The sequence below is a fragment of the Calonectris borealis genome, chromosome 23 (assembly GCF_964195595.1).
Source record: "Calonectris borealis chromosome 23, bCalBor7.hap1.2, whole genome shotgun sequence".
Lineage (NCBI taxonomy): Eukaryota > Metazoa > Chordata > Aves > Procellariiformes > Procellariidae > Calonectris > Calonectris borealis.
The window spans coordinates 2,634,083-2,646,931 of record NC_134334.1 but is presented as its reverse complement, the minus strand read 5'-3'; the positions used below and the strand labels follow the sequence as shown (position 1 = coordinate 2,646,931).

General features: G+C 41.9%; 2 protein-coding genes across 8 annotated transcripts in view; one reads left to right on the top strand and one right to left on the bottom strand.

Annotated features, from left to right (window-relative positions):
* GABRD (gamma-aminobutyric acid type A receptor subunit delta) overlaps positions 1–12,849 on the top strand; it is a 112,010-nt gene that overhangs the window by 20,619 nt on the left and 78,542 nt on the right. Inside the window, exon 4 of one of the 5 annotated variants that reach the window (XR_012677030.1) lies at positions 4,889–4,973. The exons of the other annotated variants lie outside the window; for them this stretch is intronic. The gene's annotated coding sequence lies outside the window, so the exon portion shown is untranslated. Of the gene's footprint in view, positions 1–4,888; positions 4,974–12,849 lie in introns of those variants that run through there. 5 annotated transcript variants of the gene reach the window in all.
* Positions 3,174–9,497, bottom strand: TMEM52 (transmembrane protein 52). 3 transcript variants are annotated; one of them, XM_075172290.1, is made up of 5 exons: positions 9,386–9,497; positions 9,030–9,073; positions 8,156–8,200; positions 5,985–6,151; positions 3,174–5,320 (listed from the first exon to the last, which is right to left on the bottom strand). In XM_075172290.1, the coding sequence occupies exons 3-5, from the start codon at positions 8,185–8,187 to the stop codon at positions 5,010–5,012; spliced, it is 510 nt and encodes a 169-aa protein (XP_075028391.1). In that variant the 5' UTR covers positions 8,188–8,200; positions 9,030–9,073; positions 9,386–9,497; the 3' UTR covers positions 3,174–5,009. The 3 variants fall into 3 exon arrangements, with proteins under 3 accessions (XP_075028391.1, XP_075028389.1, XP_075028390.1); XM_075172288.1 differs by adding an exon at positions 8,666–8,902 and having other exon boundaries at positions 8,156–8,284; positions 9,030–9,418; XM_075172289.1 differs by adding an exon at positions 8,666–8,902 and having other exon boundaries at positions 9,030–9,418.

The following is a 12,849-nucleotide window of genomic DNA, read 5'->3' as shown; positions in this document are numbered from 1 at the left end:
ATTTGGGGCCAGAACTTAGCAGTAGATTAGGGATCTGAGCAGTCTTCAAAGATACTGAGAACATGGCCTTTCTTTGCTGTACCACACTGTAACACCCGCAGCTTCTTTACGTGCCTTTAATAGTACATCTTTTACACAAATGGCATGAGACTTGTATGAAAAAATGTGTTGTGATACACACCTGTCAAAGACAAATGATTTGAGAGTAACCCTGGGCAGATCTAACAATGAGTGAAGTCCTGTTTGGTTAATTGCCTAATTTAAAATTATTTAGACATTCATTTAAAATTATTTAGACATGCTTGAATGACTACCTTATTAGAAAGTAATTGAATTTTTTTAATCTGTCCAGTTAAATTCACTTCTCTGTTCTGGAAAACTTTCTCTTTTTTTTTTTAACCTTTTAACATCTTTGAGGGGGGAAAATGTATAGATTAATTCTTTATGAATGGAACTATGCTGATCCTGGATCTTCCAGAGAGGTTATTCTATACTACCAACAGGGATAGCACATTTCTCATGAAAGGCTTCTGGTTTAGACATTCACAGTTTAGATGACCAGAGCACTAATAAATAGTATCAGTTATAGTGTCTTGTTTTGAAACTTCAGAGTACTTTAAAAACTGGCCATAAGAAATACATTCATAGAGATCGCTTCATTTCTTACTGATATACACCCACTTCTGGATGCTATTTGATGGCTCTTAAAGAGCCTACGGCAACACTGTACGAGATTTCTGACCAGAAGTTGAGACGTGTCGTACCTGTTTGGAAATACAAGAGCGAAGGTATATGGGGCTAAAAGGAATAGAATTGAATGTAAACGGGGTTCTTTCTCTGCAGCAGAATCTCATTTTGTTTCCTCTGGCTTTAATAGTGCAGAATCCAAATCTAAGGGCAAACTAACCATTTACATTCCAAATACTTTCACTGACAAAACCAGGGTCCCAGTCATCATACCCGGTAAGAACAAGTAAAGTTTAAGAATATTCCTATCCCTCCTTTCCCCTTTACGCACTTAGTAGAATAAACACAAAGGAACACCATGTCTATCTAGGTTGGGAGTTTTTGAAAGTGTCCCACTTGCTGTTTGAGCCTCATTGAGGGCACCAACCACAAAACAAAATTTTCTAGGATTATAAAGTCAGATCCCACACTGAGAGGTAAACAGAGCTTTTCAGAACACAAATCAAAAGTCAAAAGAGAAACTTGTATGGAAAAGAACAGTAGAAATGAAGACAGAGCATTAATCTCCATTCCACGTTTTTGGATTTGGTTAGTGAGGTTTAAAAGATCAGTTAAAACAAAGTTCATTTTAACTTACCATGCAGTAGGGTTAGGAGCTCATAGTGTCCTCTTCCTAGTCATTTTGCAAATATGCACATTGAGTGGAAGCTAGCTACTGGGCCTATTTTTAAAGACATAACAACAAGAAAGTCTGTCTTTCTGCGACTTGCCCTATTAAACTGAAAAGACCCAGGTGATCAATGGACACTCTTTTCCATTCTATTTCCTGCTATTTAGCATTATGTAAGGCATATGGGAGCAATATGTTCAAGCTGTTGCTTGTGTAGACCAGGTTTCAGGAGACCACCCTTTTAATTCTTTTTTCTGACATTAGTTCATTAAGGGGTCATTTTCTCTCACTGTGTTCCCACATGCAACAGTGATTCTAATTGATGAATTGGACCTTCTACACAGATATGAACTGTTCTCAAGATGGGAAGAGAGCTCTTTGTTTGCTGCAGGAATTTAAATGGAGTTTGTAAATCACCTAGTCATGATCTTTCTGTCTGGAGGGATATAACTTCTGCGATGCTATTGAGCTGAAGAAACCTGTTAATTGGAGATGTAAATAATGAACAGTTGTGGGGGTAATCTGCCTCCTCAAAGACAGAGGGCTGGGGACAGCTTTGATTATCAGCTTTCTGTGAGGAGTCAGATGATTTTGATAAAGGGCTGAGACATCACTATTGAAAACATTGTGAGGAGCAAACTGAGCTGTTTTTGATGTGCAAAGAAAATTCCGTGTTCCTGCAGGTCAGTAGTTTATGTTAACAAATAGCTTATGTTTGAATTAATGAACCATGTTATAAGGCAAGACCCTGGGCAAAACACAAGCCTTTTCCTTAGGTGTTAGAAAGAAAACATCACATTATGCCCTTCTTCCTAGGAAGTCAGGGGAAAAACGAAGTGCTTTATGCACTGTGCTGTGTTAAATGACACTTGTTTCCTACATACGCACACGGAAGGTCAGTTCCTGCAGCATTACTCCCTCTTTGCCTGCTCTGTACTTTCATAAGGAAGAGGCAAGTCTTCTTTTAGTCTGGATAATGACTTGTGGAAGTATGAAATTAAGCAACAGATTACTACAGGGCAATTCTAACTAGGCTAGATTGGCAACAGAGGTGCTCCAGAGTGAGACAGGCTTTTCTATTAATCCACGTAGTAACAGGGTCAGATCTGATTTGTAAGTGCTCCACGGGCATTTAGGGTTTTGATTGGGGTCTTGCAGTTAGAACTATCATCCCCCATAACCAAATGGAAACAGATCTCCTTGCAGTTTGGTAGATGGCCTGTCAGGTACTGCTAACAACTCACAAGACAGAAGCGTTGTGCAAGCAAAAGCATGAAGGGAAGGGAAGTTAAACCGTTGTGATTATTCCCCCATCCTCCTCAAGCAAGCTCAGTCCTTGAACTGCGGAGTAATCTCTGAAGAACTGAGCAAAACCGAGCCTTAGAAGCGCCCTCGCCTCTTTGCAATACCCCGAGCTCGTCTCTTACAAAGCTGTTCCCAGTGGTGATATAATGCAATACACTGAAAAGTGAAGGACTGCCCTCTAGTGTCAGTCACTATTTTTTCATTTGCCTGGTTTTATATTCCTGTTTCTATCAGTGAGTGAGCACTCAGCCATTTCCCTCCAACAGGTATTTCTTTTCTGGAAAGGCATAGGATTTGTTTCTGAGTGTTATCCTGATGGAAAAGTTCAATAAATAAAAATACATCTGCTGTATTTGTGACTTGGAGACACCCAGGACCGGGCATATATTGCTCTTCCAGCTAGAGACATCCAAATAGCTACACTGGGTTATGCCTAGTCTCCATCTTGACACAGAAAAAGAAGGCAGAGGAGAGAATAAACCAGAAGTATCATTAAAAAGGACAGAGAAGAGACAGAAGAGAAACAGATTTATTAAACCAATCTTTCCCTGCAACCCTCATAGTAAGCTATATGCAAGTTAAATACAGAACCAACACTTCTCTAGGGAGCTGGACCCACGAACAGCTCACGCACCATGAATGTGTAGCAGAGATTCTAGTCTCAGTCCTGTTGGCTGGCAGAGGCATCTTCATTTTTAATCCATTAGTGCTCATTTCCACGGTAGCTCTTGCAGTAATCATTGTCAGAGAATAGTCTTCTAAAAGCTGTGCAAGGTTTTGTGCCCACCACTTCTACTGCTTATTAATGACAGATACCTCAATATTTGCAGAAGGTAGCCCCTTTTCACAGCTGCCAAAGCAACTTCAGCAAAAATGAAGACCATCATTCATATTCTTGTTAGTAGAAGGTCAGTCAACATTAACTCTGACCTAGCACTCCACACTTTATGTTACATTCGTTAATAGCATCTAGTGCTCATGCTTTCATTTCTGCTCTTACCCATAGATAATCCCACAGCAATGAACAATCCTGTAGATTGCTCATGTTCTTAAAGGCAGCCAAATTAGCACCTTGCTAAAGTGGATTCAAAGAAAATCACTACTCAGGAGTGGACAAAATTCATACTATTTGGAATATGGGAGGGGCAAGAAAGGGAAAGAGCTGTCATTTACAAAAATGCTTCTCATAGCCCATATTTTTGTTTGGGCTGAGACTGCTGTAATCAACTCCAAGCTCCCAGTTTTAAAATGATGCATAGCAGTTACCTTTGCTATCAGTACTTCATGAAGAATCATCCCTAAAGAGTAATTTCTTTGGAGTATTGCCCAGCCTGTACTACAGCCTGTATTTTGTATTTATAATTTATTCTAGATGGCACAACGAGAGCATGCTTTGCTTCATCCTGAGCTCATCTACATACTAAGCTGGCAAAAGCTGCCAGGAATCTTTGATCTTTTCTTTTCTGTACTGACCGAGACCCTGACACCTGAGCAAATAACAAAGGCATCTTTGAAATATTTGATGAATATTTGAAAAACATGATTAATACTTAACCATGTGTGCAAGTGTCTCTTTGAGACTAATTTGTATTTTAACTGGCAAAGATATGTAGCAAGAGGATCCCACCCTCAAGCCAGCTCATCTTGAAAATAGAAGTTTAAAGATTTAAAAAACTTCAAAAACAATCCCTTCAGGTCTCATGACCAAGAAAAAAAAAGGTATCTTTTCTTATCTATCTCATTCCTTGCCCCTAGTTGTGAAACATAACATACTGCATTTCCCTCCACACACTTTCCTGTCCTTGTTTGCCATCTTCCTGCAGTTTAAGGAACATGTGCCATTATGCAGCAATTTGCACCCCAGCAACGTGCTGGACAGTTAACGTTCTCAAAAGAAGAGAAACTACAGCCGCTATTCAGTGTGACTTGCTAGGATTCCCCTTTCAACTCCAGTTTGGGAAGCTTCTGTTCCAGAACAAGAACTTGCTGTTTGTACTGTTCTGACTCTTCACGTGTGTTCCCGGGATGGCAAAATTCCCCTCACCTTTTTTATTGCCATATGCTGGACACAAGGAATATTTTTTTTTTTAATCAGATGAACAAGCATTCATGTCCCACTTTTACAGGCATTTTTAAACTGCTGCCCTGTTACTTCATTTCATATCCTTGAAGAAGCTTTACCAGGAGATTACAGCAATCACAGAAAACATTTCTTCTAACTGACAGGTCATTACAAGGGCATGAGAAGAAACATCCTTCCATCACAACCTGCCTATAAAACCAAACTCTTCATGTCTTCTTCAACTCTTACAGTCCTTCCCTTCCTTTACTCCCCATCTGAAATGAGTCAGAGCTGCGGCTGTTCTCGTGTTGCACCTTCTGAATTTGCCGGTGTTGCTGGATCTCTGTTGATTGTATCAGCTGAATGCTGGATGGGACTCAGCCCACCCGGCGTCGCCTGTCCAGGGATGTCATTGAGTTTCCGGCTTATCCGTGCTACTTCAATGTATTGTTTACCCATTTGGACAGCTTCATCATAAGAAGGTGGCAACTCCATTGCATAGAGACTGTAAGCTGGAGGGGACACAGTGTTCTTATCCATATCCACAAAAATCGAATGAATAGGGGCAGTTAGAGGGTACTGCAATGAGCTGTATGCTGTGAAGAAAAGGAATTAAAAAAGAAATTAAACACTTGCATGGAACGCTGATATATAAAGGGCTAATCCTGCTTTTCTCCAAGAAATTATGGACTCATTTTTGTGGTGTCAGAACATATGCACTATATACTAAAAGCTATCAGCATAGAATTACCCGTGATGAAATCATTCTCCAAAAGAAAGCAGTCAGAAGAGAAAATGTCTCTGCATATCACCATCCAGTAATTATTGTGAAATACGTGACATAGTACATGTATGTTGTAACAGAGGTCGTTTCAGTCGGGTTCGTACATGAACAGCTGTGAACAATTCCTCACATTAGCGATAACTTTGTCTGGAATAGTTGGACAGTCAGGTGGGCAGAAAAGTTAAAAAAATAAGGGAATGCGACAAGAACAGATGTGGGAGACGACACGTAAGAGGTTAACCCACCATGGACTTTGTTTTAACTTCTATAGCATTAAATCCTACTTGGCTTCTGCACTCACTTACTGTGTTGCCCTGATGACCTTCTTTTATCTCTCTTGCCCACCCTATGGGGTTGAAAGCTGTTCTGGGAGTACATCAGAAAGTCCTCGTTATCGCAAGGGCTAGACACAGAATTCTAGGCACACGTTCAATAGCAAAGCACTGTTGAATAGTTGACTCCCAGAGGATACTTACAGGTCACTGTGCTATGGGCAGTGCTGTCACTGTCAATAGCAATAACTGTCAGATCATAAGGGTGCCTAGAGAAGGTCTCAACTGGAGGCTTCTTCTGGCAGCAGAATTTGATGCAGCTTGCTGTGATCCCACAGAGCAGGAGCAGGAACACAGTCAGCAAGATTAACCTTGGAGAAGGAGGGAGAATACCGTAATTTCATTGCTTATGTTTTACTTCTTCCAGAGCTGAACATAATTTCACTCTAAATGGGTGAAGGCAGGCCAAACCTCCTAGGTTTAGTTCTGAATGGGTGCTGGATCCTGAATTAGAAAGTTGGATCACAAACACTTAATCACAAGTTGAAGTACTACTGACCATCGGTACAATCCCTTCTGGCTCACAGATGGTGTAATGTTAATTATCTTTGGTTGTATTTTCAGCTTTTATGCAGTGAGAATGGCTCCACTTTCAACAGTAGGAGTGGGTATGTACTTGGAGGGAAACACAAGTACAAACTTTCACAAGTCTAGCACCTATATTTATAAATGACCACAGAAATTATATTTTGCAGTATGTCTTGAAAACGCAATTCTGTCTCTAGCTGTTGTTTAACAAAGTTTATTGTTTAATAATTCCTAGTGCACCTAGGTCGACATGCTAGTGTTTCAGGTTCTCCCCTCAGCTGAAACTCTACCTTCCCGCCCCCCAATTTCTCAAATGAATCCACTCTTCTCATGAGCTAGGTGTGCAGTAAGACATGTCATGAGAAGATGAGGTAATAAGAAATGCTTGAAAGTCCTGTAAAGAAGTAGGCCCAAGGACAAAGCTGAAGTACATTCATAGTGGTTTGACAGGAACTACTGTGTGACAGATCATGCTCCTGAATTTCTCGTTAGGATTATATTCCACCTTAAATATGTATAAAAATGGACTCAGTAGCATTCTATTCTTTTTTCCAAACCAAAGGTAGTACTTGCCCCTGAGAGTCATGATTCCAAAATAAACATTTCTTTAATAACTGTTTTATTTAGTTTTAACAAGAGTATATTTCTATTACTATGAGAGTCAGATACACACAAAGACTACCCTCAGTATAAAGGTTGGATTTGAGGGCCTCAGACTTCCACAAATTTCACGCCTTTTCCTGCAAATTATTGTTTTAGAAAAACACTTTCAGGCAACTTAAAACCGTGTGTGAGAAGAACATGCTGCCCCGCTGGAACTTTGCAATGAAACATCCCTCCAGTGCGAGGAGTATTACCTCATCGCTAGCCAATCAGTATTTCCTGACACTCCACCAGCTGCAGGCTACTGTGTTCTGTGAAATCATCATGCCTTCATCTGCTGCTGCCCTCTGATGAAGGCAGAAATCTCCTAGGTAAAGGCATCTCGGCAGTATAAATCTCAGCGCTAGCTCATTAGCTTTCGTGATTTCAACGCTGCCTAATTACAGAAGCCGTAAAATATTTTATGTAACTGTGTATTTTTAAACAGTTCTATGTATCAGCACGTTCTAAGAAAGCAAAGAATATCAACCAAAATTAGTCCAGACTGAATGACAGCTAAAAGTAATCAACTCAGTCTGTGTGCTACCATCAACGTTAATATACTGACAGAATGCAAACTGTAAAAATAATGTTAGGATACCTGTAATGCATGTGTTAGGCAAAAACCGAATCCACTTGTGACAAGAGCTTACCCTTTTACTTATCACTATTTTCCCCCTTCCGGTCATTCAAACAGCCATTAAACAGGCTTGTAATCAGCTTGACTTCAGAAGGAAAACGCAACACTATAAGCTAACAAACTCTTGTCCCATAAACGGGAGAGCGCTGAGGACTGTGCGTTAGGCAATGCGGTGCTGAGCCCCAACAAGTCCATGCTGTGTAGCTGCCACCGTGCTCAGCAAAGTTGTCTATTTAGGCAGAACAAACAAGCCCTACAGTTAAACTGCAGCGTACTCAGAAAGGAAAGATGACATATCCCTAGATGAATGCTGTACCCTGCCTGACACCTTATCTCCCCTGTGGTCTCATCTGTAATATATTCCACTGGTAGCTTTCATAAAACCGAGGAGAAACCCTTTCCTCCACCCTGTCTGAGAGAAGAGTGTTTCCATTTCCTTACTACAATTACTGCTCATAATAACTTTCAAATTATTCTGGGTTAGGAAGATTGATAATAAACTTACCAGACATACCACAGACTTGTCCAATTAGACATGTTCTGAGGGCATCTGTGAAGGAAGGTAGATGATTCACTGATTTAAATATCTACAGTCAAACAGTGAATGTATGATGGAATAAATTTCACACGATTTCTGAGGTGAAAAAGGGAAAGTAATCAGTAAGAGTACGGAGCAAAAACCCTTCAGATTTAGTTTCAGAGGACTGTTCTTCATAGTTGTAAAATTACTCCAGCTGAGAACATGCAAATAATCCCACTGTAAAAGTTGGCTTCTGAGTCAATAAATGTTTTTACAAAGTGGTACTTTACTGCTGTTTAGGAGAGAGAACTATACACGTTGGATTCTTGAGAAATGTATCAGAGTTATTCAAAGTTAACCGAGATGAGGTACCTAATACCATAGGCCTGTCCGAAAACGCCAGCCTAAGACAACTGCCTACTTCCCACAGTTATTTTTAAATTACTTTTTCATAGTTCCAATACAACCAGAAATGTTTTTTTCAGATCTACTTACCGTACAAAAAAAAGGAGAACAGCTTCTATTACATTTCAGGAGTGCAGCTGCAGTATTGTATGTAGTGAATTGCATGCAATGGATTTCATGTAATAGAACAACGCTTTTGGCCACAGAAGAGAATCTGCGAACTTTTTCAGAAGATGGCACTTCTGAGTTGTTTTGAAAGAGAGGATCTTTCACCTTAGTCACCTTAGAGCAAGGCCAGCCAAGTCAAATTTGTAATCTGGCAACGATCTTGGAGATAAAAAAAGCAGCAATGACAGACGGCCGTCAGTAAGTCATCATTCTGATGTGACAATGTCACTCGATCATGATGGGAGCAGGTTTGGTAACAGACATTCGAAAATTTTTGATCACTCACCGATCAGAGTTCTTGCAGTTATTCTCAGAAGAACAGAGCGATGCCTGGGAAAGGGGAAAAAAAAGAATGAGATAAGCAGGTGGCCAGAAGAGACGCACCTCGTCTATCTGACGCACCCGCTCGCAGAGCCCAGCGGAGCGAGCGCCCGTGAGGGCCGCGGGTGCCACAGCCGCCGGCGCAGCTGCAGCAAGTTCCCAGCGTCCGCGTCGGAGCGGGGTGGGCGCAGCCGGAGGCGTTCCTCCGAGGGCCAGCGGCCGGAGCGCCCGAGCCCCTGGACGGGGACACCCGAGCCTGGGGCAGCCCGAGGTCTGCACCCCGCCTGGGGCCGCCTCCGGCGGAGGCAGCCGAATAAATACCCGCCAACTATCACGCGGGGCGCCGTGACCAAGCGAGCGATGCCGTCGCCCGGCGGCGACGGAGGACGAGGCGCGCCCCGGCGGGGGCGAGCGCCGGGCAGGGCCGCCCCGCGCCCCCGGCCCCGCCGCCCGGGGCTCCGCGCCCGGCTCGGCTGCTTTGCCGGCCGTCCGGCCGCTCGGGAGCGGCGCACGGCCGGCCTCGCCGAGGGACGGCGCCCACCCGCCTGCCCCAGCGCCCGCTCCGGGGGGCCGGACCCGGCCCGCCCGGCGGGGAGGCTGCCGGGGCGAGGCGGGGCAGAGCCGCCGGGCTCCCCCGCCGGGGAGCCAGCAGTGCCCCGGGCGTCAGCCGCTCTCCCGGCCTGCCGCTGGCCGCGAAGGTAGGAAGGTGCTACAAAGGGAGGCAGAAGGGAGAGAAGTTAGCCTGCAGAGATTTCCCGGAAGCGGTTTGGGACTGCTACTCAGTGCTCTTCTTAAGAGAAGACAACCTATCAATCAGGTACCGTAGCAGTTGAGCAAGCACCCTGTGCCTGTGCAGCGTCAGAGAGATTTTGGAGGAGAAATGAAAAAGGAATGAGAAACTAGGTGTGAAAAAATATTAGAAAGAAACAAAGGTTTGGAAAAGCAGATCATATCCATTTTTATAAATGGTCTGTTAAAACACGTGGAACATGACTGAAAAGGTATTGACTGCTCTCTGAAGATCGGTTTTCTCCAAAATAATTTAACTGCGTCCAACGTTTCAGGAGTAGAAATTCAGTTAAAATATCTGTATGTTGTTTTATGGTTATCTTGCACATCATTATCCTAAACCCCTAGTGTTGATGCTCTTTGGTAAAAATTTCATGGAGGAATGTTTCATTGCTGTGATTATACTGATCATTATAGCAATTTAACCCACCTCTAAATGACAGCTTTCCTGCAATTCTCTTCAGGGTGAAGTCTAGCTGCTTTAACAGTATGTAGCCCATGGTGTTAAAAAGCTCCCCAGACCCCTTTAGTAGTTAGGACTTACTATGAGGTACAGAAGTCTTACCGTCACTAGGGAAGAATAAAACATGTGCTAAAGGTCAACCATATCCACCACATGAATGAGCCAGGCTTATTTCTGCTTCAAAGTAGAAGGCGACTTAAAGGTTGGACACCTTTGAAGCACTAATATAGCAGAGGTCAGTTACATGGCAAAAAAAGATGTTAGTCAATATAAGAGATGATCAGAATCGGGGTGGTCCTGACTGGGTAAGCAGCTAAAAGAAAGACATCTAGAGCTGAAAAGCAGGGGAGCTAATTAATGGATTATAAAGGATTCAACTGGAGAAGAAAGGGGAAGATCAACTAAAAGAATGGCATTTTGACATAGCTGTTGAGGTCCCTTATATCCTCAGAGGTGTATATGTAGGTGTATATATAAAAGCTCTTCCGGTAATGAGAATGGGACAAAATACAAGATTTTTTTTTTTTTTTTTAAATATTTTAATGCAACAGGAGGAGAATGTATTTGGACTTGAGTTGCCAGCGGTTTCTTCTATAAGAAGCATGAATAAACTCCATCAGACCGGGGGCAATCATGCCATTAGGAGCAACAATGGACACAATAGCTTGGAAGTACTGGGTTCGATAGACCATTCTCTAGATGACATTACTACTTCTGCTCCATAACGCTCAAAAACAGCGTTTCAAGGCTCAGTAATAGCATGTGGCATACTGACTAAAGTAATTTCCTACAGGACTGCTCAGGGTCATGGGACCATTGCTCATTTAGGAAAAGCTGCATTCACAAGTGTGAAGCAATCTCTGAAGTCACTGGATAAGCAGCACATGTATTAATAAGATGTGTATGACACTACTGCTTATTGTCTCACTTCCTTTCTGTTTTAGAAATTAACTAGATAGAGCTTTTAATGATTATAAAGATCATACATGGATGTGAATTGCTTTCTTATTAAACTAGAGTTTATGGCATCAGAGCCAAGAACTATATGTTTGCATTTAGATCCAAATCTGAAAGCACAAGAGTGTATCTAGTGACCCAAGAGTGATCACAGTTGCAACACTCAGTCTGAAAGCATAGTGTTCAGAAGTGCAGTTAGAGGATTTAAAAACTTAAGCTTCTGAGGTTACATTTTCCATATTATCCTCACAATAAGGGCCCCATCCCCATTGGAGTCCTAGAATATGGAAACAGAAACACCAGATTACATGTTTAGAATCTCCTGGCAATTTTAGTATGTGTGATGATTGTTGATAACCTGCTTTGGAAGCACAGTATTGAACAGGATTTTTTGCTTCTTCAAGAGATTAACTTGCATGACAGCTAGAGCTGCTGTGTTGAGCTTCTCGTAGTTGTGAACTTGGCATGAAGTCGTGCAAGTAGAATGCAATAGCGCTCTCAGCTATGTCCTCAAGGAATTACCTAGAGACACACTATTTCTAATTCAGCTTGGTGTGTCTAAATTAGCAGGAGAATTGTTTCCAGTAGTCAGTCATCTCAGTCAATTTTCTGTTTCCTGTATTAGAGAAAGATCAAGAAGCTATTTTTGTATACATTATACATAAGAATTGTTTAGGTAGGAGCATCCATATAGAATTCCTGAATTTTCAGTAGCCTGACAGTGTGCATCTCAGATCATTGCAAATTTGCATTGTGAAGATTCTAAAGAGGCTCAGCAACAATTAAAAATATAGCAAAAGTAACTATATTAATCTAAATGAAATTATTTTAGTTATTTCTGGTTTAGAAGTCAGATCTATTATTGAATCCTTGGCTTGCTTGCTCAATATCCACACACATAAGCAAGATGTTTTAGGCAAGTGAAGAGTCCCAGTGATGAAACAGCAGACAGCTGTCACAGGGTTTAGGCACTGACTTTTCCACTTCAGTCACCTGAAAGAAACAAGCCCTGGCAGATGTCTAGTAAAGGAAACTATTTACTCCACTCTTCCATATATTGGTAAACTTCATTTAAATGCTAAACCAAGCCCAAGAACTGCAGCAAATATATCAGAGGATTAGTTGTTTCATTCTGGAAAGAATCCCACTGTTTTCTGTCCCTTGGTGAAATGTGGTAATTCTCATTTGAATGATAGTGGAACATCCAAGGGCTACGTTTTGCAGAAAAGAACTGTGCTTTTACTTTTTGAGTTGTGTTCCAGATAAAGCAGCATAGTCTGCATGCCTGTGTTAAGTTTTACAATGGATCTGCTTTCCCACATCAGACAATTTGGTTTTCCCTGTCACATTGCTCAAGTATTGCTTCATGCAGGAGCTGGGCACATTGAACTATGTGTGCCTGGAGAACAAAACCAATCCAATCAGAAAGGAAAACCCAATCCTGCAAGGATCAGCCATTATGGCCCCAAGAAGTCAAATACAATTACTTTTGAGGACCAAGATAAAACAACAGGCTTTTTTCTCACAGAAGAGAATAAAAAACATTCAGATTTCCCTAAGTGCTTTACAGAATGTC

Bases quoted from the DNA above. Each gene is read 5' to 3' on its own strand.
- TMEM52 (XM_075172290.1), bottom strand. From the start codon at position 8,187: ATGTCTAATTGGACAAGTCTGTGGTATGTCTG. The intron at 6,152-8,155 runs GTAAGTTTATTA...TCCTTCTCCAAG, and splicing joins ACAAGTCTGTGGTATGTCTG to GTTAATCTTGCTGACTGTGT. The intron at 5,321-5,984 runs GTAAGTATCCTC...TTTTCTTCACAG, and splicing joins TGCCCATAGCACAGTGACCT to CATACAGCTCATTGCAGTAC.